The 26,457-nt window shown below is 36.6% G+C and overlaps 1 protein-coding gene across 3 annotated transcripts in view; it reads left to right on the forward strand.

The window, feature by feature from the left end:
• The window catches only part of SHPRH (SNF2 histone linker PHD RING helicase), a 57,224-nt gene that overhangs the window by 17,033 nt on the left and 13,734 nt on the right, over positions 1-26,457 (forward strand). For all 3 annotated transcript variants that reach the window (XR_008234796.1, XM_052784796.1, XM_052784797.1), the window contains 14 exons: positions 1,999-2,250; positions 3,064-3,142; positions 5,104-5,267; positions 5,354-5,610; positions 8,431-8,552; positions 11,262-11,350; positions 13,091-13,183; positions 15,121-15,228; positions 16,259-16,401; positions 19,787-19,960; positions 20,286-20,348; positions 21,492-21,717; positions 24,298-24,441; positions 25,720-25,821. Coding sequence is in view for 2 of the 3 variants with exons in the window: in XM_052784796.1 (XP_052640756.1) it covers positions 1,999-2,250; positions 3,064-3,142; positions 5,104-5,267; positions 5,354-5,610; positions 8,431-8,552; positions 11,262-11,350; positions 13,091-13,183; positions 15,121-15,228; positions 16,259-16,401; positions 19,787-19,960; positions 20,286-20,348; positions 21,492-21,717; positions 24,298-24,441; positions 25,720-25,821 (2,016 nt within the window). In the remaining variant the exon portion in view is untranslated. The remainder of the gene's footprint in view (positions 1-1,998; positions 2,251-3,063; positions 3,143-5,103; positions 5,268-5,353; positions 5,611-8,430; positions 8,553-11,261; positions 11,351-13,090; positions 13,184-15,120; positions 15,229-16,258; positions 16,402-19,786; positions 19,961-20,285; positions 20,349-21,491; positions 21,718-24,297; positions 24,442-25,719; positions 25,822-26,457) is intronic.

Genomic DNA, 26,457 nt, shown 5'->3' on the forward strand with positions numbered 1-26,457 from the left:
TCAAAATGAAAACTTGTTAGTTTTTTTCTGTAAAGTTAAAAAAAAAAATAGTGCAGATGTTTCAAAAAACCAGTTTTGCATATTAACAAGTTTTTTTCCCTGTGAAGGGTGTTTTTTATTCTTCCAACTGCTTACAACACATGGGAAATTCTAATGGTTTTATGTAATAGAACAAGAAATTAAAATTTATCAGTAGGTCTTCCTTTGTGGCAGGTTGTCTTTTCCTGCTGCTGTGAAAACAACCAAAACTTGGCCAAGTTATAAACCTCCGTAAAATCTGTTCATAAATACTTGGAAGAGATCATTAGTCTTCGACAGCTATTTTTTCTTCTTAACAGTTGCTTCAGTGAGCATACTCTTTTTTCTCCCCCCCGCCCCTTCTCCCTCTTCAGTTCATGTGAATTGACCTGGTTGCACATGCTCTGGTGTCGCACTCAGGCTGAACAGAAATTTTCTGCAAGTGTTTCTTTCAATTGACAGAAGCACTGTTGCCATATGCACAAATGTAGAGGAAGATTATTATTGGAAGGAAAAGTACAGTGACAGTGAAATCATGTGCTGATCATCAAGGGGTAAAGAGGGGGGGAATCAACTAAGGTTGATAGTCACCTTAATTTTGGTATTTTTAACTATTAGTTGTGTGAGTTAAGAGAACATTAAAGTTTGTGACACTGAGGGACTGGAGAGACGGTGTGATTTTCTTAAACGGTAAAAGTGTTTGTAGGTAGTTGCAGATAAGAATGGACCATCTTGATTAGTGTTTATGTAATAAATCATGAACTCACAGAATGAGAGAGCACTAGAAAGATGCTAGCTATTTGAAGATGAGACCAGAATATAGATTCTTTCTAAACAAGATAGGGATATTCCTGTATCTGTCAGAAGAAGGCCTTATCTATTTTAACGTTGTGATTAATGTTAATAGATAGGTGGAAAGAAGTAGCTGATGATAAAATTCTTAAAATAAGCAATGGATGCTTGTAATTTTGAAGTAGGTTCCTGAAGTAAATTGAGAGCAAGAGAAAAAGTCCATATGGGAAGGAAAAAACAGCGATTGATATATAGCTCTGGTAATAATTGCTTTTAGCAGCTAATAAACCTGGAGATTAGAAAACACTCCTATTTTAAAAATATTTTTTTGATTTTGTGCTATACCATACATTATTTGAAATTGCAACATGTCTCAGTATTGTAAATATATTGGGACTCATAATACGTACTGTATTTTCTTTAGATATGGAATGCTACCATGGGGAAACATATAGTAAAATGTTTGGTTTAGCTTGTTAATTTTTTTATTTAAACTGCTGTATGCTTAGAATGACAAGGGAGATAAGAAAAATACTTCTGATATTAGAAGAAATGTCAATATGAAAGGTTTATAATAATATTCTGTTGGTGCACAGGGATTGTTTCTTACTAAGGTATTCTTTCTATTTCATGCGTCTCTGTAGAAATCCTTTTTGTAGATAAAACATTACCCAGAGTATAATTTCTGGTTTTTAAATATTTCGCCACATACTTCTGTCTTTGCCTAATCATCCATGAAATTCTTGGGGCCGTGGGGAGAAGGGTAACACATCTACGGTAAAGGAGAGGAGAGGACAGGACGTGTAACACTGACTTACATAATGTTGCTCCATACAACATTACAGAATTATTAAACTTGCATACAGCTGTTGCAACAAATAAGCGTTGCAGCAAATACTGAAGTCCTCTGTTCTTCAAAGGAGAAAAAAAATGTTTTGCAAAGATATAAGTACTTATACATAAGAATTTTGCATCAGTGTCTGTATTGCATTTATTATCTGTGTTACTTGTATGGATTTCCCACCATGCTACTGTGTGTATACAGGTTTTATGAATGGTTTCATATTATATGAGGAACACTTCTGAAAGCATGCATGTATTAAGCTGTACTGGTATTTCTGCATTTTTATTAAAGTGTCTTCTACCTTCATTCTTTGCTGTTGTGCTGTTGAATACAAATCTATGTAGGTATATCAAGGTGTGAAGAAGCATGGATTTTTGCAGCCACACATGTTGGCAGAGCAGGAGGTGGTTATCACCACATATGATGTTCTCCGCACTGAACTGAACTATGTAGATATACCCCACAGTAACAGCGAAGATGGGCGCCGTTTCAGGAACCAGAAGCGGTACATGGCCATCCCAAGCCCCTTAGTAGCAGTGGAGTGGTGGAGGATCTGCCTTGATGAAGCACAAATGGTTGAATGCACTACTGCAAAGGTATGACATTCCCAGTCATACATTTATTTAACTTGAAAAGGTTTTGACAAGCTCACTGTAAATAATACAATAGACTTCCCTCTCTCCTCTTAACATTCAGTGCACTCAGGTAATTTGTCCTTGTAGCTTGTTCTTTAGAAGTGAATTTTCTGTTGGAGATATTTACTATTAAATGGTTCTCTTGTTGGAATTTTGACAGACTATGAAGTATATCCAGCTCAAAAAATACTTAACATAATCTATACCGACAGTTTAAAGAACTAGGTCATGTCGTATATGGTGTTTGATAGTTTCAAACAAGACACTAGCCTGTTCAGTGACATGGTTCAGAGGCATAGATACGTCCTTTGTGTCTGGAAGCTAACATAGTCAGCAGTGTGTCTGCAGACTCTAGGGCTGCAGTCTGCAGAGGGAGATTATATTTTAATTAGTACTCGTCCAGTCTTTTTGCCCGAGACAGGAAGACAAAACCACTACTTATATAAAGGCTTATAGGCTTTAAGTTTTTATCTTTATTTTTTTTTACATACACTTTCTTTTGCTAACTGTTTGCCTTTTGTGAGCCCTTAATTGCACTTGACTGCTTGGAACTGGGTATGGCTTTTATCCGCTTTCAATTACCTTCAAAAAAGCTCAATAACTTTATACACATTTTTATAATATATGGTACCAATGCTGCTTATAGCTCTGCTAATCTTACATACTGAAAAGATGTTCAGACTTCTTAAAAATAAGGTCCATGTGTTTTCAGGCTATGTTCCACACTATCTTTGGTTTTCCTTTCATACCATTAGTTCTGTCTTCTTCTGCTAGGCTGCTGAAATGGCTCTCCGTTTAAGTGGAATCAATCGCTGGTGTGTCAGTGGCACTCCTGTGCAGCGAGGATTAGAAGGTGAGATTTTATGTATTGGTGTCATCTGGGAGTTTTCCTTGTGCTGGTAGTGGTTTGAAGTAGTTAAACTGTCTGCTAGTTTTGATCTGAATTCATTAGGTACTCTGACTTGGTAAGCCATAACCTTTAACCATGTAATAACGCCATCAGTGAATGTATCAATATAGCAATTGCAGAGCTGAAATCTTTTTATCTCCCTGAGTTAGACAAATACTTTGGGGAGAAGCTGTATGTCAAACAGCTGACTCAAGTCTGTTCTTCAGTTTTCACTTAGCAGAGTGGGTAAATATTAACCTCTTTCTGTTGCAGCTAAAGTCTGCTCTGATTACAAAATCCTTCTAACTGTTAAATACAGCAAGCAAAGCTGTATTTGCTTTTTGCATAGCCCTGTATGAACTACTGTGGGCATCAACTGCCATGAATATAAATTCTAAAAACTGTACTAAAGCTTAATGAAATTGTATTAAGTCCTTATGTAAGGACTTAACGAACTGAGATGTGTGGAGTAGGGAGCTGTATGTTGGCAGGTGTCATTTATCTTGTCTTTTTTGTGAGGTACTTGGTTTCTGTAGACAGCTTGGTTTCTGTAGACAGGCTTCAGACAAAGATAGAAAAAAGAAAGGGAACTGACTAACTTTATCTCCCTGTGTTCTTTGATTGGTTTAGGAATGTGCTACACATTGAGGCAATGAGTTTGAAAGTGGATAAATCAGTGTGAGCATTTGTGAACTATTGTTCAGACACCAAACTATTATAAAATTCAATATTGTAGATTAATTGATTATGGAATTGTAGATTAAATTTATAAATACACATAATAGTTGTAAGAATACATAATAAAGCAAATGCTATAGAAGGAAGTGATTGATTTGACTGTCATGATTAACCTATTCAAGTCCTTATGTGTGATAGTGTTGATTTAATACATATCTAAAATGTCATATTGTCCATAATACATGTTGGCCAGGCGCTCAGACTATACTGAGGCAGCCCCCATCATATAGGGGATGAAAACTGCTGACTAGTTTGGATCTGTGCTACCACTGCTGTAATAAAGTGGGATAGGACCTTTGGGTAAACAGTTACTTCCTGCACAGAAATGATTCGCAGGATTTTTCTTCCTCTGGTCTATGATGAATTTGGTGAATGTCGTGTGGCTCTCAGCTGAATACCAAAATTACCATAAAGCTTACAGAATAAAGAATGCAGCCACCAGATCTTTAAGAACTATTTATAAGATATCTCTAAGAACCATCATATATTTCTATTTCTGCATTGTCCACATGCAGCATTAAACATGTGCTTCTGTATTTTTCCAGTAAGATTTAGATACAAGCTTAAAGTCAGTATGTCCTTATATTTCATCCCCCAAAATGATGGGTTTCTGAATTGGGCAAAATTAGCAAGCTGTATTCTCTCAATTAGTAAGAAAACAATAAAAGTGTGTTTTGTTGATTTCTTCTGCCTTAGTAGAAAAGTGGAAGTCTTCTGAATTGCGGCCCCTTTTAGGATGGTGGGCAACAGACAGTTGGTGCACAGCAGGCTGTGAAGTAATGATAGTGTGCAATATTGTTCTAGAGAAACCTGGCAAACCCAGTTAACCATATGCAATCATGTCATTTCTGCCTCTCACCCCTGCTCTGAATAGGTTTCAATTCATCGCTCTGTTCTGCTAAACTTGAAATTAGGAAAGTGTCTCACAAATAGTTATATTTCAGCAAGTTCTATGACAATGAAAAAGTAGCTAAAGGAGAGAACCTCCACCTTCCCCCAGCTAGTCCCCTGGCTTTAAATTAGTTGTTTTGGTGAGGGAATGACTGGAAAACAAGTGGAAAAGATAATGGCCAGAATGTAGTTGTTTTATGCCTGGTAACCTTTCTATGACAGTTAATTTTTTTGGAGGCATATTGTGAAGTATTAAAATACAAACATTGTACTAAACCACTTTCTTTTCTTGACAGATCTGTATGGATTAGTCCTTTTTCTTGGAGTTGATCCTTACTGGGTCAAACATTGGTGGGACCAACTTTTATATCGACCTTACTGTAGGAAAAATCCCCGGCCTCTCTACAGTCTAATTGCCAGGATAATGTGGAGATCAGCAAAGAAGGATGTGATTGACCAAGTAAATAAGAGTTTGGGGTTTTAAAATTCCTGAACAACATTTATCAATAGCTTTATTTGCAAATTACCTTTTTTTTTTAATTGCAGATTCAAATCCCCCCTCAGACAGAAAATGTACACTGGCTTCATTTTTCTCCTGTGGAGAGACACTTCTATCATCGCCAGCATGAGGTGTGCTGCCAGGATGCATTGGCAAAACTCAGGAAGATTTCAGACTGGACTCTTAAGCTTAGTAGCCTAGATAGAAGGACTGTGACTTCTATTCTGTACCCTTTGCTGCGGCTGAGGCAGGCCTGCTGTCATCCACAAGCTGTTCGGGGAGAGTTCTTGCCATTACAGAAAAGGTGAATTTCTGTCATTTCCTAAATGGCTTGCTTTATCCAAAGCAAAACTCTTAATTGTCCCTAATGGTGCAAGATCTTGTACAGTTCTCAAACAAGCCTAATTTTAAGCTTCGTTAGTTAAATGTGCAGCTATGTCACACCAAGTTATCTGACCTCAGAAGTTGAATAGTATGCAGTAGGTTATTTAGTGTAATTCTTGTGTTAAAGAACATAGTACTGAGAGGCAGATGTTTGTGCAGTAACACTTTAACCTTACGATGCTGATGGATACTAGGGTGTTGCAGGTGACAGACTGAGTGTAAAACAAACCAGGTTCTTTTCAGTTTTAAATAAGCCCACTGGTTTTCTTCTGTCTCTTACAAAACTCATGTTCATAAATGAGAACAATGAACAAAATGAATAAACAGAATGGAATAATTCTTTAATTCAAAGAAAACGTTGTTAATGTGAGGTTGCAGAATTTGTAAATGTAGATCCAAACCTGAAAGCTGTTCAAATGCTTTTTTTTTTTTTCCCTTTTTTTTCCATGCTTTCACGATCATCTTCCTCACAAGTGCCTTGAAAATACCAGTTTGGTCTCAGCCTTTGTTAGACCAAAAGCATGTTGCTACCACTCTGTGAAATGTAGCTGCTACTTTTTCAGTCGGAGGGGGGTTGTGAAAGAACAGGGTATTTCCATTCCAGGCTCTCAGAGCACTATCTATGTTGTTTCTTTTTTAAGCTACAGGTAGGGAAGAACTTGAACTTTTAACACATCAGTTCTGTTCAGTCTCTTTCTATCATTTTATGAAGTTTTGTGTCCTACTCCTTCCCCTTTCTCATGCAGGCCACCACCTATGGTGCCTAAGCAGCTGTAGCTGACTGCACCCACTTCAGCAGGGACCAATAGTAGGCACTGTGATGTTGCACTTTCTGTCTAACAGTCTGCTAGTGTAGAAGCAAGGACTCAAACAATGGAGCGATCAATATTCCCACAAGCCCATACAAGATTATTTGCATTAAAATGAGCCAATGGAGTAAAAGTGAAACTTGTAAACTGAGCTGAGTATGCTGGGGACAGCTTAGTACTGTGTTGATTTTGGTGGAATGGTTGCAGAGTGACAGCTGTATAGTAACTGTGGTGGAAAAACTAGCAATGAAAATTAAATCTTTCTTAAAATCATATATATGTACAAAGAAAAGTTGTTTCACAGTACTATTTACATATCTTTTTTGTGAACCAAGCTTGACTGCAGTAGTGGACATTTCGAGAACAGAGAGATTTGGCTCCTGGCTTTGGTTATATGGAGGAGAACAATGAAGAAATTCAGTGCTAGGAACTTTGATGAATAAGAGAAATTTGCTGAAACAAGAAAGTTGATGCTGGAGCATATGGATAAGAAAAGCTGGTGTGAAACAAGAAACTGGTGTGAAACAAGCAAGCTGAGTTTGCAGCATATTCTATGATAGATGACTTTTTCCCCCACCTGTGTAGTGAAGGCAGTAAATGAGAACATCTACTCAGCAAAAATATAACCCTCAAAAGGGAGTTTTCTAGGCTCCCCTAGTTAAAATGAGTAAAAAACCCCTCCTTTTTGTCTTAATTGGTAGTCTCAGGCTATGTATCAAATTGCATACTTTATATGTACATCCTTTTGCTTTTATAATTTTTCTTGAAACTGCTGATGGTTTTGAAAATGAAAGGTAAGTAGTAGTGGTAGAAGTATCAGAGCATGAGCAGCAGGTGCTATATGTATTTGCCAATACCTCTGCAGAATTCAGCTAATTATAAATAGTGATTATATTGATTTAAAGCCTGCTCTAGTGTAACACTGTAGTGTAAACTCAAGGAACAGTTTCTGCAAATGGAAGTGTGTCAAGGAGGGTAAAATAAAGGCCTACTCAAGGATACCCTTCCAGCATACCTTGGGCCCAGACTGCTCAGGAGTTATGTGACATGACTCTTACTCTACTCCACAGCACTAAATACCAAATAGTAAATGCTTCTCCTGAAGATGAATGAGGCTGAGGAACAGAGTTTTGGGGAGGGGAGTTGTGTCTGGTCTCACAGCAGCAGTTGGTCATAGAAGCAGCCTCAGGTCAGCTGTTGTAGACTGTTGTTGCAGTTTACTCTCTGGTCTCTTCACATCAGTCTTCTTCCTGCCTGGATTCTTTGTCCCTTAGCCTTACTCCAAGCTCTTTCATGCTTCTTTCTTTCTCTTTCTCATGTCTGTTCTTGCTTCTCCCTCTTACATCTTCATTTCCTATATTTTTATAAGGTGATTCTCTTCTGACTAAATTCCTCTCATGAATTACAGATGCTATAACCAAATGTATAAAAGGAAGTTTAAAATGATACTTGCTAATCTTCACTGTTCTCTTTTCACACATTTTCCTCTTTGCCTTGACACCTCATGTTTTGCATGTTTAGATTGGTAGCAGAGGGGAGAAATGTAGTCTCTCAGCTGTTTTCATTTGAACAGCTTCTAGCAAAATGAGGTCTATTTTTGCTTGTTTCCAGTTCACTGCTGTTACAGAAAGAGCAAACTATTTTGCCATGTGAAGCATTATTTTACCTAGTTCTAATTTTCCTCTTGGTTCTTACTTACTTCTATTTTTAGGAGATGTCAACCTCTTGACCTACTCAAGTTAGGATAAAGCTCTAGCTGGAAGAAAAGCTGACAACTAGGGTGCTTTTTAATACATAAATAAATCTCAAATAAACATTTGCACAGTATGTTGGATGCATGTAACAATCTTTCATGCTACACAGAACGACAGTTTTACTTCTCTAGTATTGTGGTTTTGTTTCAAATTTGAGCCATTTGGTTTCCATTTCAGTACCATGACCATGGAGGAGCTGTTAACATCTCTGCAGAAGAAATGTCGAACAGAGTGTGAGGAAGCTCACCGACAGTTGGTGTGTGCTCTTAATGGCTTAGCTGGTATCCATATCATTAAAGGTAAGGCTGGATGACTGTAGCATATTCTTTACTCCCTTTAGTAGGCTAATTATGGTTTAGCTGATACCATGTAAAAACAGTGATTTTTTTGAATCCAGGGAAAAAGATGTAGTGAAATCCTGGGAAACTAGAGAGGCTTGTAACTGTTTGTAACAAAAACCAACATGCATTCTAGATGAGGGAGAAAAGAATAAGTGTAGTTGGTGCATTGTTGAGATGTCTCTAAGTATTTCTGGCTTTTTTTTATTTTTTCATATTCTTTCTTGATTCTACCGTCTATGTGTACTGGGAGGATAAAAGAAGTCATACTTGTGTAATTGTACTTAACCTGCTTTTGTTTTATCAGTAGTGCTTTCTGGGCTTCCTTTGTGCCCCCTGCCATGCCAACTGCTATGCTGACTATGGAATCTCTCTGCTGTTGCCTGCTATAGAGCTCTGTCAATGTAGATTTTGTCTGAATTAGGAGGAAGAAAAGCTTCAAATGGGAAAGAAAAATAATTATGTTAATCTTGAATGTCCGACTAAACAAAATAAATTAAAATTACCTGGTCGTGAATGTGAAAAAAATGCCTCTTTGCCAAGTAATGTGTCTTCTAAAGTTGACAAACTGCTTGAATTTTTCCAGCTCATGCTAAAGTGTTCCTTCAAAGAGGAGAACAAGCAAACTGCCTGTTTTGTTACTTGCCTTACAGAAAGACTACATTCAGGTTCTATAGTCTGTAGTTAGTAGGTTTGAAATACTTTGTTACGATTGCAGGATGGAGATCAAGTTTTTCAGATAGAATTAAGTGCTTAAAAAGATTGCTGTACGGATTAAATACTTCCAAAATACACTAGTAGCAAAAATTAAGTCTGGCCTTTTTTGAAAAGTAGATTGATGAAAATTGCATCTGGTGAGAAACAAAAACAGGACCAAGGCAGAGTTCTAGTCTGTAATTTCCCCCACCCCCCCAGCATTACTGTTACACTCAGTCGTCTTTATCAGCAAGGAGGAAGTGTACCTTATATATAAGTAAAGCCATGAATTTATTGTTAGTATAATTGAAATCTTACAGGTCTAATTGTTACTAATTCAGATCTAATTGTTACAAGTGAAAATAATAACCACTTTACTTGTTTCTGTCCTTGTCCTGCTTTTATGCTCACCTTTTTACTGCCCTTCTGGGTCCTGAGGTCAGTGCTTTCATACTGGTGGTGGCAGTGCTATGGCTAGTTGTCACCACCTGGACTTCTTTGTCAGGAGGAATAAGATGTTTGTGTTGATGGTTTCTTCTTTCTCACTCAAGGATCCGATTAGGGTAACTTTTACATTTGCTAGCACACTTTTTACACCTTTCTCTTTCTTCATTGGTCTGCAGCGCCATGTTAACACCAAATTTAGTGTACATGATGCCTTTTATGAATGTTACATACTATTTCTTTGTTCTCTTTGCCCCTAAAACCAGTTTTGTCCAGCTGTAGGTCTGCATTTCTTTGACTGTGGGTGAGTTGTTTATAGCCATGGCTTCCTTTTTCACTGCCAAACCTGTGCACCATCTCTTAGCATCCCATGGCTGTACTCTACACTGCATCCTATATCTGTACTTTTCAAGGCCTCTGCTATTGTTACTAGGCCTGTATTTCTCTACAATACATCGTGTTAGTTGTAAATATCTCATTCTACATGGAATAACTGCTTGTTTCTGCTATCTATATAAAGCTGTGATTGTACCACACAAAGATAAACAAAAGCTTAAAAAAAATAAAAATTAGCCATAAATACCTAGTGAATCAGAGAAATTGCTGTCACGGCTAAGCCAAGTAAAAGGTCCAGGCAGGTCAAGAAAAATTCAAAGGAGGCCTGACAAGCCTTAAGCTTGAGGCCTTGCAAATTCAGCACATAGCTTTCAGCCTGTTACTAATAATGGCAATAGTATATTGCAGGACTACACCTTACAACTGGCAACTGTTTCAATGTAAGAAGCAACAAATCTTGTTGAAATAGGGTTGTTATACTTCCAGGTATGTAGGAAGATGATTTTTGTTTTACTCTGTTATCTGTCTTCATACATTTCATGTCCTGGTACTTCTCCATGTTTTAGGAGTCTTCTAAGACTATTACTGGCTAAATAAATTTCCATCAGTTGAGAAAAAAAAAATTTTTTTTCTGCTTTTCCATATACAACTTCAATTTTGTATTTCTTTTTTAATTTATATAATCTATTTTCTGAGAAGTGATTGTAACGTTAGCGGCTTACATCAGTAGTTATACTCCCTGCATGTATTTAATCATTTCTGAAGTATGACACAACTTTCATTGGAACACTCACTGGAAGAGTGAATAATGTATTTGCAGTGCAAACTTAGCAATGCATAACTGCAGTGAGTTGTAGTTTGTTTTTTTTTTTTAGTGCAACGTGAGATTCTTTGGACTTGGGCAACTGTGAATACATTATTTTAAGATCAAGAAGTCTACAGATCTTGCAGTCACAAGATATTTAATTTGGAAACTGCTTTAGTCTTTGTAAAATATAATACTCTCTGTCTTTTACCAGTTTGGGGTTTTTTGGGGGGGGCCAGAATGAATAGGGAAGATTTGCTTGAAGACAAGCAGATACAGCCTCTCTGAAAACATCTTAGTATGTTACAAGTGATGGCCAGTCATGGCTGCTTGTATATTTAAAAACCAACACAATATGTGTATGTTTTTATTACTCTTTTTTAATTCAGGAGAATATGCATTGGCTGCAGAGCTGTACAGAGAAGTGTTGCGATCATCTGAAGAGCACAAAGAAAAGCTCAAAACAGATTCCTTGCAAGTGAGTGAGCATTCAAATGTAGAGACGTAGTTAAGAACTGGAATACTTTAGATTTAATTTAACAGGTCAGTCTTTTCTTCCTTCCAGTGGTGTGCTGAATGACTTTTTCAGCCTGTTGTCATTATCACAATCTCTACATAGGAATCTGTCCAGTGACCTTCATGTTTCCTTTTTTTTCTTTAAAAGCTACTGTATTTATAAAAACTTTTGCTTGTGAGTCTTCATATTATCCCAGAAGCAGTGTATGATCTCCACCTGCTGTTCTGCAATAAACTTAACAAGCTCAATTCCTAGACTTCTGTATATGACTGTGACTGCTCACATTAATAGTACTATATTGCATCCTGTGAATACAGGATGCTGGGTTTGCATTGAGAATGATATTAACATGCCAAATGATAGAGAATAATAAAATTGATGCACTGCAGATGATATTCTCTGAAAGGGCATCAAAACATGGAAAAGAATCAAAGTGAATTTTGTCTTCAGGCAATATTATATTAAAAATATGAATATATTTTCCTGGTAAAAAAGCAATGGTTCTCTAAGTAACATCGTTATATTTCTTCAAGAAATACCAGTTCTAAATTGACCAAAATTCTCTTAAGTATAACATGATATTTAAAATGTTAATGATGGATAAATAAGAAGTGATCAGTTGTCTATTTCTTTACTTTGCTTGCTTCACTAAGTAAGTTATTGTTTGATTATCTTGCATGTGGTCATCTGATGGCTCTGTTGCGCTTCTTCGATCCTTCCTTCTCTTTTGTGACTTCCCAGAGGCATTTTTCACTTAGCATAGCCGTATCAGCATAAACTTAAGCTACTCATAACAAGGTTGTTAATTAAGCTGTTTTGCTGGATTATGCAATCCAATAAAGCTTTTTTTTTTCTTAAAGTGTACAATGCCTAATATTGCCTTTGTGTAATAAAACTCAACTTCTCTTGGATACTTCCCAGTTGTGTAGGTTTAGCTCTTTAAGATAATGGCAAACTGCTGCTGGCCAGTGCTCTTCAGTGGCTGAGATAGTAATAGGGCAAGGTGAAGTGAATCCAGGAGGTGAGAAGGGCACAAGTTCATGATAGTGGAGGTAATTAGTAGGAGTTTGTGGGACATATGCAGGCAGCATAATATTAGGGGTCTGGCTTGGGATAAATAGGGTGAACCTATGGAAGAGGAATAGAGTTGCCTTATATTAACAATCATGTTTATTTTCCCTAAAAATAAACAAAAAGGTTATGCTTTATTCAGTCATCCTTTATTTCAGAAAAGTGAAAAATATGAAAAATGATTGAAGCTCTTGGGAGCTGTTTTTTTCCTTATACTTTGTTTTGCTTTAGATAAACTAAGTGAATTGTCTCCTTATAATATTCTGAAAGATATTTACTAAAGAATGTGCTCTGAGATAATTTGTTTTCCATAATAGTCAAGGGCTGTTTTAATTAGCAGGGTGAGTATGGGACAGAATCTGATGACTTGGTATCAAGCTTGCCTGCTGATTTGCTTTTGAGGTGTTGAAGAAGGTCTTTTTAATGTTTCATTTCTTACCCCAGTAAAATGAGGAAAAGAATGTTTATTTTCTTTATAAGATGCTTCCAGATTAACAGAGAATAAGATACAACTACTTTTAAATGAATACTGATTTCTTGCTGTAAGCTTTCATTGGTGTTTAAGCTTTTCCTGTCACAGATGTTGTAATGTATGTTTTCATGATTGCTGTTGACTTTGTGTACATTTAGAGACTTCATTCTACACACAATTTGATGGAATTGTTGTCGGCAAAGCACCCAGGAATTCCCCCGACTTTGCGTGATAGCCGACTTGCAGAAGAGGTAAACATTGTTCACTTTTATATAAATACATTTTGAAAAGCACCTTTTTATTTTTTATCCTTCAATATTTTCTCTAAAGATATATCACTAAATAGCTTTCAAGTTAACGACGTACATTTCCTTTCAGGTTAGTAAAATCAAGAGTTGTTTAGTGTGTGAGACGAGAGCAGAAACATCCGGTAAAATGCTGCTGTTCTGAATGCTTGGTGATCTCTTATGTTGTGAGTGTGTTTTATGGAAGTTTTAATAATTTTTATCTCTAAAATGTGACTTCCCCACCCCCACAATGTTCTTGTGGAAATAACTTACATAGATGTTACTGATAAAGAATGCATCATCCTGAATTCTTTTGAGTCCTTTATTTCTTCACGTTTTCTTCAGCTTTTCTCATTTTAACTGCAGTCTTCTCTAGGTGAAGTTTATCGTTCTTGCATAGGTGTCCTCCATTCCAAAATGCTTCTCCATCTCCTAGTAAATATAAGCTACTACAGTCTAATGCATCTTATCAATTGCACCTTGAAGCTGTTTTTCTACCTCTCTTTTTAGTCCTGTGTGTGGTACTTATATCTTCTTTGAAAACTTCTTGAGAAGGTCCTGATTTGCAGTGTTCTTCAGAGCCTAAAGTTTGCCAGTGGCATCTGTCCACACTCTCCCTGTATTACTTGCATTGTATTTGCAATGCCTTACAGCAACTGGTTCACCTTTGTCACTCTTGTACTGCCTAAACATCTAGAAAGGTTGACCATCTTCGGCCAGATGAGAAAGTAACTGTGTGTTACTTCTGTGTGCATAAGCCTGTTTAACTATATCCTTACTCTTAACTGGGGAAATATCTGGTAAAATAGCTGCGATCATTGTTCCCCACTGGTTACTCGTAGTGGACATATGGTCCACATTTGCAAAAGAACGTCGTTATTGTGGCGTTTGTGTTGGAAAGGACCTTGGGAGGTCTCTAGCTGAAATTCTCCCTCAGAGCAGAAATACTTCATAGAAATACTACCCTTTTTGTTGACCTGTAACTCTAGCAATCTTTTTGTATCACCTTCTCCTGACATTATTGTAAAGAGAAGAATTGAAAAATTTGTATTTTGCTTACAAATGTGAAGCAGAGATTGTTTTTCATAGCTGTCTTTTGCCAGTAGCTCATCCAAATTCCTGAGAGTGCTGTCCACTCCTGGTAAACTGAGCTCCATCTGTAACAACAATATAATTATCTTGACAGTAGCAAAGAAAAGAAAGACTTAAACACACCCTAAAATGCACAAAATAAAGATACCTACTGAAATCAGAATGTAATGGTGAAAGATACGTATGTGTGTACATGTTACTTGTAAGAAATGTAAGTTACTTGTTCATCAGTTTTTAAAATATCAAATAAACTGGTACTGATTATATTGTGGAGACACCTGCATACCAAGAGGGGTTTTCACTGTCAGAAGTAATTTTTATGAAAAAATAATATCTGATGCACCTAAAAATAACGAAATTTAAACCTTTTTTGTTATTTTTATGGATAAGTTTTATGTGTAAGTTAAATTGTCCTGTTCTCAGATTGTTCTAGGATCTTTTTATTGTTTGCTTATTCAACACAATATATTTTAATCTACAGCGAAGTAAAAATTATGAGTTAAATTCCAGTTCCTTTTTGTAATGCAGTGTATTCCTATTGTGTTGTTTGGGCTTGTCCAAAAGCAAAATTGCATAGTTAGCATCTTTGTAGTCATTTGTCTTCTCAAATGTTTTTTGGGCTTACTAATAAATGCTAGATTCTAGAAGAAAAAATTAATGCTAAATGTTGCTTACAAATGAAAGTGGGTAGCATGTAGGTAGCTAACCTTTAGATAGCTAAACATTGTGGTAGCTGGGGAGTTTTTACATTTTCAATTATCCCTCATAAATATGATTTGTGCATAATTTAAGCTCTTATTTCCATACAGGCAGAACAACTTCGACAGCATTATATGAGTAAATCCAATGCAGAAGTTGCAGAAGCCCATCAGGCCTTACAGCCAGTTCTTCAGACCATTCGGGAGCTCCAGAGAAAGGCAGGTACCTCTTACACATTTAGCCTCTGAATTCTGAGGGGTTTTTTTAATATTATTTTCATCTGTTTATCCAGAACTCCAGCTGTTTATTATCTCTAACAGTTCTTTGAAGGCCTGTTTGGAATGGGACTTAAGCAGTGTGCGTGCGTGCACACACACAGACCTCCAAAACATATTTATTCTGTGTTTCCTGCATAAAGAGGCACACAGTACTTGATGAACAGATGACTAAAAGCAGAAGTACGTGGTGTGATGATTCTAGTAAAGTTTAACACCGTGCTTGATTTTTATATTAACTGTGCTTCACCTCTAATTTAGGTAAATGAGTTGCTTCACCTGTAATTTAGGTAAATGAGTTACAGATTTTGGCCTTGAAATGGTTCTGTGATGTATCAGCTGGTATTTCAGTTACTTTCAAAGGAACTGTTCTTTGACATGCATTTAGTCATTGTGCTTAAGGCTTAATTGTGTTTAGTCAATATGACAACTCAGGTTTCATGGAAATGTGCAAACCCTTAATGAATTGATGAACACCTGAGTTGAAATGCTCTTTGTCACTTGCATAATAGTACAGAAATGGTGGCAAATGGGACATGAGGAAGTAAACTTCTGCATCTTCTTTCACCTTTTAAAATTATAAAGTCACTTCAGTGTTGCTCTATTAATTTCACAGAGAGCTTGCTTTCTCTGATTAAATTATCCTTTCACTTCTTTTTGAGACAGAGAAAGAGGAAACTTTGAGATTACACTATCTCTATGTGGCTCTTCTATGTACATGGCCTTGGCGAATCTAGCTCTGCTGAAGCAATTTGAAGGTGTGGAAGTAGATGGGAATGTAGAAAATTTTAATCATGTATTCACTTAAACAGAAAGGGGACCATCTTTTAAGCATACTCTCATCTTCCACTTGCCGTGGAATTTACCAGTCTGTGTTTGAGTGTGTCCTAAAGAGCAGTATAAGCCTCTGCTGCAATGAGTAAATTGGTTGTTCGTTGAATGTTCATGGATAAATCTGTTCTTTTGCATACAGATACATTCAGGTTCTCCTTGGTGGTTGGATGTCATCCAGACAGCAATACAGTATGCCATTGATGAGGAGCTTGCTCAACGTGTGCAAAACGAAATAACCAGCAACTACAAACAGCAGACTAATAAACTCTCCATGGCAGAGAAGTAAGAGAATAGCTAAAATAGGCTAATGAATACAGTTAATTCCGCTCAATTCCTCTTACCAGTTTGTGCTAACAGTTGCAATTAAATAGCAGGCATTTTTGCTTCAGAGCATCTGGGCTGCAATTAAGTTTCAAAAACAGTCCTCCAAAAAGCATAGCTAGATAGAAGGCTTGGAAGGAAAAGCAGGAGAATTAGTTTTCTCCTAGACAAGCATTCTTTTAAATGTTCCTTTGTATTATCTACTGTGGTTTTACAGTCCTCTGTACTCATGAAACTGCTGAGGAAGAAAGATGCAAAGTTTATTGCATTACAATTGAGTAACCTCTGAAAGAAAATGACTTGCTGAAATGGAAAGTAGACAGACAATATCAGAAAATCCTTGTTGTAACAGCATAAAATAGCATCACTGTTTTTCTGAGCAAAAAAAATTGGTTTGCTTTCATGTTAGAGACAACAGTACCACTGTTGTCTTGGGCAGTTACAGAATAATGGATTGGAAGGGACATCTGGAGGTCACGTAGACGAGCCCCCAACTTGTAGATCCAGGCCTGTGCTCAGAGATTCAGCCTGATCAAGTTGCACAGGGATTTGTCCTGTTAAGTATAGGGTATCTCCAAGGAGGGAGATTTCATAGTCTCTATGTGAAGCCTGTTCCAATATTTGACCCACTGGGTGGAAAAAAAAAAAAAAAAATAAAACTCCTTCTATCTAGTTAATATTTCTTGTATTGCATCTTGTGTCCATTGTCTCTTGTCCTTCCACCATGTGCCTTTGAGAAAAGTTTGGCTCAGTCTTTTCTGTACCTTCCAGTTAAATGTAGAAAGCAGTAAGGTTTCCCCTGAGTGATCTCATTTTAAGGCTGAATAAACCCTTTTTCTCCCAGCCTCCTCCTGTGTGTTCTGTGCTCCAGCTCTGTAAGTTCATTGCAGAAAAGGGAGACGCAGGAAGGAGAGTGCTCTCACAGTTTAATGTCAGGCAGTTTTCTCGGATGTGTGAACAATCCTTATGCTCTTCAATACAGTCTTTCCGAATCGTGTTTTAGTTAAATACATATTTTTTATTATATGTATATAAATGCATATACATATGTATATAAATATTTAATGTGTATATAAATTTAAACACTTAAAATATGCACATTTTTTTAATTAAATATGTAAAGACATATCCTCCACTATGACTACTCTGTTATTGTGATCCCAAAAGGTGGCAATTCCTTGCCCTTGCTGGAAATAAGCATATCTTTTACTTTTCAGTACCTAACATAATTCTATTAAATAATCTAAATAAAGATACAAAACTTAACCTCTTCTTTTTTCAAAACTCAGAATTACGCTGAGAAGGAAGAAGGAAATTCTGTCTGTTCAGACCGGATATTGGGGCCACCCAGCTGGAAAGTAACTTTGCAGAAAAGGACCTTGGGGGTTCTGTTGGATGCCAAGTTGACCAAGAGCCATTTATGTGCCCTTGCAGCAAAGAAGGCTAATGGTATCCTGGACTGCATTAGACAAATTATTGGTAGCAGGTTGAGGGAGGTGATCCTTTCTGTCTACTCAGCGCTGGTGAGGCCAGACCTGGAGTACTTTGTATCCAGTTCTGGGCTCTCCAGTACAAGAGCGAGATGGACCTAATGGAGAGAGTCCAACAAAGGGCCAAGTAGATGATGAAAGGATTGGAGCATCTCTCGTATAAGGAGAGGCTGAGAGAGCTGGGACTGTTCAGCTATTCGGGGGGGATCTTCTCAATGTATATAAATACCTAAAGGGACAGTGCAAAAAAGTAGAGCCAGGCTCTTTTTAGCAGTGCTCAGTGACAGCGCAAGAGGCAGCGGGCACAAACTGAAACACAGGGGGTTCCCTCTGAACATCAGGAAACACTTTTTTACTGTGAGCATGACCACACAGGCTGCCCAGAGAGGTTGTGGAGTCTCCATCCTTGGAGATACTCAAAAGCCATCTGGGCATGGTCCTGGACAACCAGCTCTAGGTGACCCTGCTTGAGCAAGGTGGGGCTGGACAAGATGATCTCCAGAGGCCCCTTCCAACCTCAATGAGTCTCTAAGTCTGGATATGAATGTTTCATGGTTAAGTGTTATCTGACGATGATAGCATCTCATTCTGGTCAAAATAAATTTCAGGAAAGGATTGTTTGCATGTTCATGCTGAGCTCATATGCCTATGCATCTATCTATATGCTTGCCTGTGTTATACTGGAAAAAATTGATTTTTTTTTTTTCCCCTCACTTGAAATTAGCTGTTTAGGAAGTATCTTTTTAAATTACTGCTGCTTACAGGTTGTATAACTTTCGAAAAGCTATCTGCGACTCAACTGTTTCTTTTATAATACAGGGATAAAACTTATTTCCTTTTAAATTTATTTTAGCATATGCAATAAAAACTTTAAAAAACAGTGTCTTATGAAGTATTATTGGTCAATGGTAGAAGCAACAAGTGCTAATCTCTAGTTGAATATTAGAGATGGTTAATCCAGGGTATAATGTGGGAGATTTTTATAAATCTGGAATATGTGGCAACTGGTAGTATTAACAACAGACTTGTGATTGCAATTTACATGTATTTTCAGACTACCTGGTTAGGCAAACTCATCCATTTTATTTTAAAATACATATTGCTTAAGTAGGTCATATTAAATGCCAAACTTTAGTAGTGTTGTTAAACCTGTGCTTTTCTCTCCACACTTTACAAAAGGGATATTTTGGATCAAATTTTCCATATGGGGTAGAACCACAGTCTTGTAATACTGTCTTGCCCATGAATGCCAGACCTTGTATGAATGGTGCACTCTCAGCAGGAGAGCTCTGCTCACAGGAGGAACACAATATGGGAAGTGCTTAACTGGTGTTCATGTTCTCACTCCAATCAATAAAGACAGCTGGGTTTTAGGAAAATAGTTCACTGTCATGTCCATTTAATAATTTTAACTTTGAAACCTAACTTGCAAAATGCCGTTTATTTTTGTGATGGGTGCATGTGTCTGCTGTGAATTGCACAGCTGCATTGAAAATCAGTTTGTTGGCCAACTGATGCAAATAAGATTATAAATATGTGCAGTTGTTTACCTTTAGTAGATTTTCATTGTGAACCAGAATGTTGCAGGTTGGTGTTGACTACTAATATTTGGTCGCATCTCTCGAGTCTTGGAAAGAGTCTTTCTGTTTTACAAATACCAGGCATCATCTCAGGGGATACAATGGAATGATTTCTGACAGCATTACATGTAGTAGTAATAAGCATTTGCTTATGATATGAACTTCGTATGTTGTCCTAGATTGCTATTTAGCTGTTTCTCTTCTACTTCAAAATACTAAATGAAGTTTGGATTTGGTGATTCAGCATGCAATTAGTTCCCTTTTTCTTTAAATCAGGTTCCGTGACTGCAGAGGCCTTCAATACCTGCTCACAACCCAGCTGGAGGAAGTGAAGAAGTTCCAGAAGATTGTAAGAGAAGCAGTGAAAAACTTAGAAGGCCCTCCCTCTAAGCAGGTTATTGAGGCTGCCACTCTCTGCCATTTGCGACCTGTTAGACTTCCACTTAACAAGTATGTCTTGAAAGTAGAAAATATGCTTTTAAAGTGTATTATTAAATTTTCCTTCATTTGAAATAAGAAGAGATAAAAGTGTTTATTCTGTACTCAGGGTTTGTATGTACACAGGTATCACAGATCCATTTGTTAGAATCATTAGGTTTATTCTTATAAAATCTTTTCCTGTCATTTATTATATCAACTGTAACTAAGACTGTTAAATTGTTCTTTTTTTTAAGCACTTTGCGTGGTTGTATATGTTGGAATAGGGAATTACAGGAATTACTTTGAAAACAGAAACACTCAGAATTTCATCAGAAACCAATCTTTTGTATTGCAGCTGTGTCTTTTGTAAGGCTGATGAGTTGTTCACAGAATACGAGTCGAAGCTCTTTTCTCATACGTAAGTTCATAGCTTTATAAACTTCTCACTATTAAAAAAAGTGAAAGATGGATTTTTTTATATTTTCTAGTTTAAGGTTTCTGAAATAACTTTATGAACAAATTACAGCAACTTCTTGCTAGTGGCCTTGATAGCAATTTTATTACTCAAGTTTAATTTTCTATGTAAATTTCATTTGAAAAAGTTATGTACAAGGAATGAATACATGCTACTTTTTCTCAAGCTGCTATAATATGACCATGCATTTGAAATGAAGTGTTGAAGTGTTCAGAAAGTGTGTGTATAAATACAAGTATGCTAATTAAACACATATTCCTGTTTGTGCAAATATTTATTTGCAGTCCAGTTGTGAGTGGTATAATACCATATTCGTTCATAGATTTATTTTTTTTAATTCTGTATAATTCATAAAGTAGTAAAATTTGACTAAAGCTACAATGAGAGAGGAGATTTCAGACATAAATGCAGCTGTGAGCTGAAAGAAGGGTTGTACCAGCACATGGTGTGAGAGAAGTATGCATAGTGGACAGTACTGAGAGGCATAGATTACAGCCCTCTTCATGCTTTCTCTTTTACTTTTCTCTCTTATATCCCTTGCAATGTCAAAATTGGATTAAAAAATGAGGTCACTGAGAAGACATTTTGAAAAGTCTTTACCAGTGGGAGCTCTGTTACCTAATGATTGCTGGAATCATTAGGAAATGTTAGTGTGTTTCTGAATTAGCATTGTTTGTCAAGGAGGGAACTGTAGTGTTTTTAAATAATGCAATACACAGCAAATTTTGCGTCAGAGTTTAACTGCAACTCTTGCTGATTTAAGAAGTCAGAATTGCAATTTTTTAAAATGAATGTGACATCATTAATAACTACTGAAAGATAATTAAGATGCATAAGCCTTTACAAAAGCTATCGGTAATTTTGAGCTGACAAAATGACCTGTACGGTGATTTCATTGCTGGTACTGAGGTCACTGTGTTCAAAGTAAGCTTTTGGGATATCAAGTAATAAAACAGCTATTATATTTGTTTGGTTTGCTTTATTTTTTAATCAAATATTAGAAGGCTGAAATATATGGTGAATAAGAAGAAATGGATGTGGAAGTACAAAATCAGTGATAAGTATCATGTTGGGTTTGTTTTGAAGTGTTAAAGGCCAAATGGCAATATTTGAAGAGATGATAGAAGATGAGGAAGGTCTTGTTGATGACCGTTTGCCCACCACAAGTAGAGGACTGTGGGCGACCAGTGAAACTGAACGTGCCTTGAAAGCTATTCTCTCCTTTGCCAAAGCTCACCGAATGGATGTTAAGCTAACCGAAGAAGGCAGCATATTTCTGGAACTCTTTGAAGCATGGAAAAAGGAATATAAGGTACAGTAAATGAGGTGGTGACGAAACAGTTGTGTAGTCCATTTACTGCAATATAAACAAATTTAAGGTGAAAATGAACAAATCTAAGTTGTATTCCTGAAATGAGGGTTTGCCTGCACAAAACGTTTTCGTAGTGCTTATTACAGGATTTGATTTTAAATGGTTTATATATGATTTAAGAGTTTCTAAAAGCTATACTGGCTACTAAGCAAATTAGTAAGCAATGTAATTGCATCTATTAAGACAGTATACAGATATAATTAAATGTGTTTGCCTGTTAAATCGGAATGTAGCCAGACTCAGCAAATCAAGTGTTGGTCCATTCTGTAATTCAGTTTACCTTCAGTCTTGTGCTAGCTACAGATGTCCTTTCACTATTGCTTTATTTCCTGCATCTTGTTTAGTACACCATGTAACCTGAAATAATCAGTCTAATGTTGTTTGGATCAGAGACCTGCAGGAGTATGCTGTGGCTTTCCTTATGCATCCTTGTGTGTCTGTTTCCTTGCAGTGAGTACATACCAGTGATGGAGAAGGGGGAAGAGCTGTCGCACACAAGGGTTTCATCCTGTTTTACAGCTTAGGTGTAATCAAAAGTGTTTTCTCCTGAATGCTTTTCTTTCTCATTTTTAATTAACGCAGACTTCAGCTTCAGTAGAACACACATGGTACAGTAGTGCCAGGTTTATTGACTCTTTTGTATGCTCTCTTTTTTGGGGTTTGGTTTGGTTTTTTTTTTTTGTGGTCTGACATCAGAGGAAATTCTGGTTCCTTGAAGGGTTTTCACCCCGTGATCTTTCTCCCAGGCTGCCGCCTTATGATTCTAGGAAGTTGTCACTTAACTTGCTTTATCCTAGGAGGTTTTGAAAAAGCAAAGATACTCCTTGCAGAAGTATGCTATCAAGGAATTTAAATATTTGTTATTAGCTTTAGTCCATAGAGGAAGAGAAGATACTCGAGAGAACGATTTATTTTATGTATCTTAGATTAACGAATGGAATTCAGTCTGTCTTCTTTTTTCAGCAAACTTGGTTACTGAGCACCTACTTTCCTGAAATTGGTAGCGCTAATTAGGAGTGAGTCTTAATCTGGAGCTGCCTTAAAAAAACCTACTAGGTTACAGTGTAACACAGTGCAAAACCTTTTTAAACAAAATGACATCTCAGTCAGCATTTAGGTATCTGATAAAGTTATTAAACACCTAATAAAGTTGTGTTGCTCTCACAAAGTCAGGTCACTTGCTTATGGTACCAAAATGCTGACTGGAGAATAATGACCCTGGCTGTTCTCATGCTTCATTATTTTATGTCCTCGGCTTGTAGCAGTTCACAAAAGGAGGAGGACATAAGGTAACCAGTTACCAAGGCATTGCTATGTGTTGGGGATTTTTTGCTGCAAGAAGGGAACAGTGTCTTCATGTTCTTTTACTTTAGGAAACAAAAGGTGGGACTAATATGCCAATGAGAATGAAAGTAGTGCTGTTATGATTCCATCTGTTGTGACTTGGAAATACTGGTTCAGTTGTCCATACTGCTCAAATCTACATTGAGCTACAGGGATGATACTCTGTAAAATAACCCTAAAATCTAAAACAAGCTTTTTTTTTTTTTTTTTTTTTTTTTTTAGCAAAAGTAATTTTAGCTTAGTTTCTCCCTTAGTTTACTTTAGTTTCTTTAGTTTGGGGGGAGTAAGCTCCTTTCAGCTTATTCTCTGTCCTTACCCTGTATGCCAGGTTTAATACATAGTAATTTTAAGTTTGTAGTCTATGCATAGCTCAAAACAAATGCTTCGTAGTCTTTCTTGAGCTAGGAGAAAAGCTCCAAACAATGAGCACGCCCCCCAGCAACTGAGTGTTTAAAGTACAATTGAAAAATGAGAAATCAACAAACAGAAATTTTTGGTGTTTGCAAAAGGTCTTAGAATTTCAGTAAGATCATGGAAGATTTTTTTATAAAATACATAACTAGTGGAAAGCTTGGGAAGAAATATTTTACAGTATTATCAGTAATTTAAAAATAATACTAGTTTATATGTATAGTATACTTCCAGTTGTAGCCATTTCTTTTGTAGAAAACCAGAATTTACTTTTTCTTGGGAGAATTGAATCTGATGTTATCATCACCTTGTGCTTGTCTGTGCCTTTATCAAGACCACTTAGACTGTTAATGTTTCTTTAAAACATACTTCATCTTTAAGAAGCAGTCTTAGTAGTATAATAGCTAGCTGTTTAAAATTGCTTAATCATTTTTCCTTATTTTATTCAGCATTTGCTTAGTCTTGCAAGGCATTTTGTTTCTAAACTTTTAGTTGCATTAGTTATTGTAATAGTAATAGTTGTAGAAGAAATGAGAGACAGCTATTTATGCTTGTTCATAAAGAGAGGCTGGAAAAGAAAGCAGGCGAGATGATATCTAGACTGTTTGTTTTCCTTTGTAATTTGTTGTTGTGGTACCTGAATTACTCTAAAGAAATATTATCCCTTACTCCAGAAAGATTTTCACATTATACATTGTATGGCAGAGTCATATAAAGGGAATTCAACTCAGTTCTGCTACTGATATGTTTGGGTTTTTCTTACAGTTACTTCATGAATATTGGATGGTACTTAGGGATCACGTGTCTGCTATTGATGAGTTGGCAATGGCTACAGAACGGCTGAGAGTGCGTCATCCTGATGAGCCAAAACCAAATCCACCAGTTCTCCACATCATAGAACCACATGAGGTAAAGTACTTGGCAGGAAAGGAATGGGTTTTTTCCCTTAAAGAACCTACCTCCTACAGAAGTAAAATCTGTATCTAGATCTATGTATAAGGTCTATAGTATGCCTCTGTTTCCATTTCAGAAAGCCTTGGTGGAGTAGAGAGTTTCTATCTATTTCTACATTCAGTGTAGGCCTTTTTAAGCTTGTAACTCTTATTTTGATACATTTTTGTCAGCCTTCTGACTGTGAGTGGCATGTTTCCAAAAGACTGCTGTCCTTCCAGCAGCAGGTGAATGGCTCTGGGACCTTTCTCCACAATTGCCCAGTTTTCCAAGCTGGTGGAAAATTAGGTTGACCTGATTTCTCACCCATATTGCAACTTTCCACAAGGACCTAAAAAACAGCAGTGAAAACCTCAAAGATAAATCTTTTTACAGTATCTTGGAATTTCTGAGCCACTTTCTGTTCATGAACATAGAGAAAATGCTGGGTTGATTTAACCTCTTATTTTTTTCACCAATAGAAATATGTTTTCAATAGAAACATTTTTTGCTTTCTTCACTGAGATTCAGTGTTAGATAAAAGTGCTTCTTTTCTTTCTGTAGGGGAGTAGGTATTTCATCTGTGTATTAAAGCAATTTTTAAAATGGATCACTTCACTTTACAAATGTTTAACAAAGTCTAAGATTTATGTATGTATTTGCAACCATAAAAGAAACACCCATTCCTTTGGCCATCATCCTTCAGGTGCTTGCTTCTTCTGCAGTACTAATAACTACGCCACTACCAACTATAATTAATCTAACAAGGAGTCAGCTTGATATTTCTATCTTTGTGTAGGTTAAATGAAAAGTGAAAGCTTTTAAGAAGTATAAAGAAAGTATTGTTTCTTACACATTGCTTTTGGAACCAGCAGTAGAGTCTAGGATCTATTTGGCTGTAAGAAGATAGGTGACAAATTGAATGAAATTTCTAAGTAACTTTAAAAAAATTATTTTAAATTGGTTTTGTCTCTGGAAAGAACCAATAATGCAAATAAAACAATAAAAAGCAAGTTTGTATACCTCCTGGGTCTCAGCCCATTCGCAGTACTGAGTTCATACTGGGTACAGCAAAGGAATAGATAATCAGTTTTCCTTGGGGTAAAGTGCATCTTAAATTTACAGCATGACCTGTTCTTCTGTCTGTCCCCAGTGAATTATTCAGTTGAATTTCGCCAAAAAAAGAATTTTAAGCCTTATCGTAAAACTTAACTATTTTTTTTTCCTTTTTTAATGTGTTTAATACTGTTTCCATAGGTAGAGCAAAATCGAGTGAAACTTTTGAATGACAAGGCTGTTGCCAAATCACAGCTTCAGAAGAAATTAGGACAACTTCTGTATCTCACTAATCTGGAGAAAGTAAGGTTTACGGTTCTTTGGTCTTTACGAAAGTGATGTACTCTTTACCTAGTGGAAGAAACATACTATTTTTTTATTTAAAACTTACATTTTAAAGTAAACATATTTTCTGTAAAGATTCGTTAGACATTGAAATTCAGTGGGTTGTTCTTTGTGTTACTGCATAGCCATGAAGTTACTTATTACATTATATATTTTGGCTATTTGCTTAATTACACAGTTATAAAACTATGAACTAGTTTTAGATGGTTAAAACTTTCTTTAAAACTAACTGGGCCATGTTTAGTAGAAGCCTTGTAAAATTATGTACCTCTCCACGTACCCTTGCTATTTCACGAAGAGCTTACCTTCTGTCCTGGTTTCAGCTGGGATAGAGTTAACTGTCTTCCTAGTAGCTGGTACAGTGCTATGTTTTGAGTTCAGTATGCAAAGAATGTTGATAACACTGATGTTTTCAGTTGTTGCTCAGTAGTGTTTAGACTAAAGTCAAGGATTTTTCAGCTTCTCATGCCCAGCCAGTGAGAAAGCTGGAGGGGCACAAGAAGTTGGCACAGGACACAGCCAGGGCACCTGACCCAAACTGGCCAACGGGGTATTCCATACCATGTGACGTCCCATCCAGTATAGGAACGGGGA

This window comes from Harpia harpyja, chromosome 4, assembly GCF_026419915.1.
Source record: "Harpia harpyja isolate bHarHar1 chromosome 4, bHarHar1 primary haplotype, whole genome shotgun sequence".
Lineage (NCBI taxonomy): Eukaryota > Metazoa > Chordata > Aves > Accipitriformes > Accipitridae > Harpia > Harpia harpyja.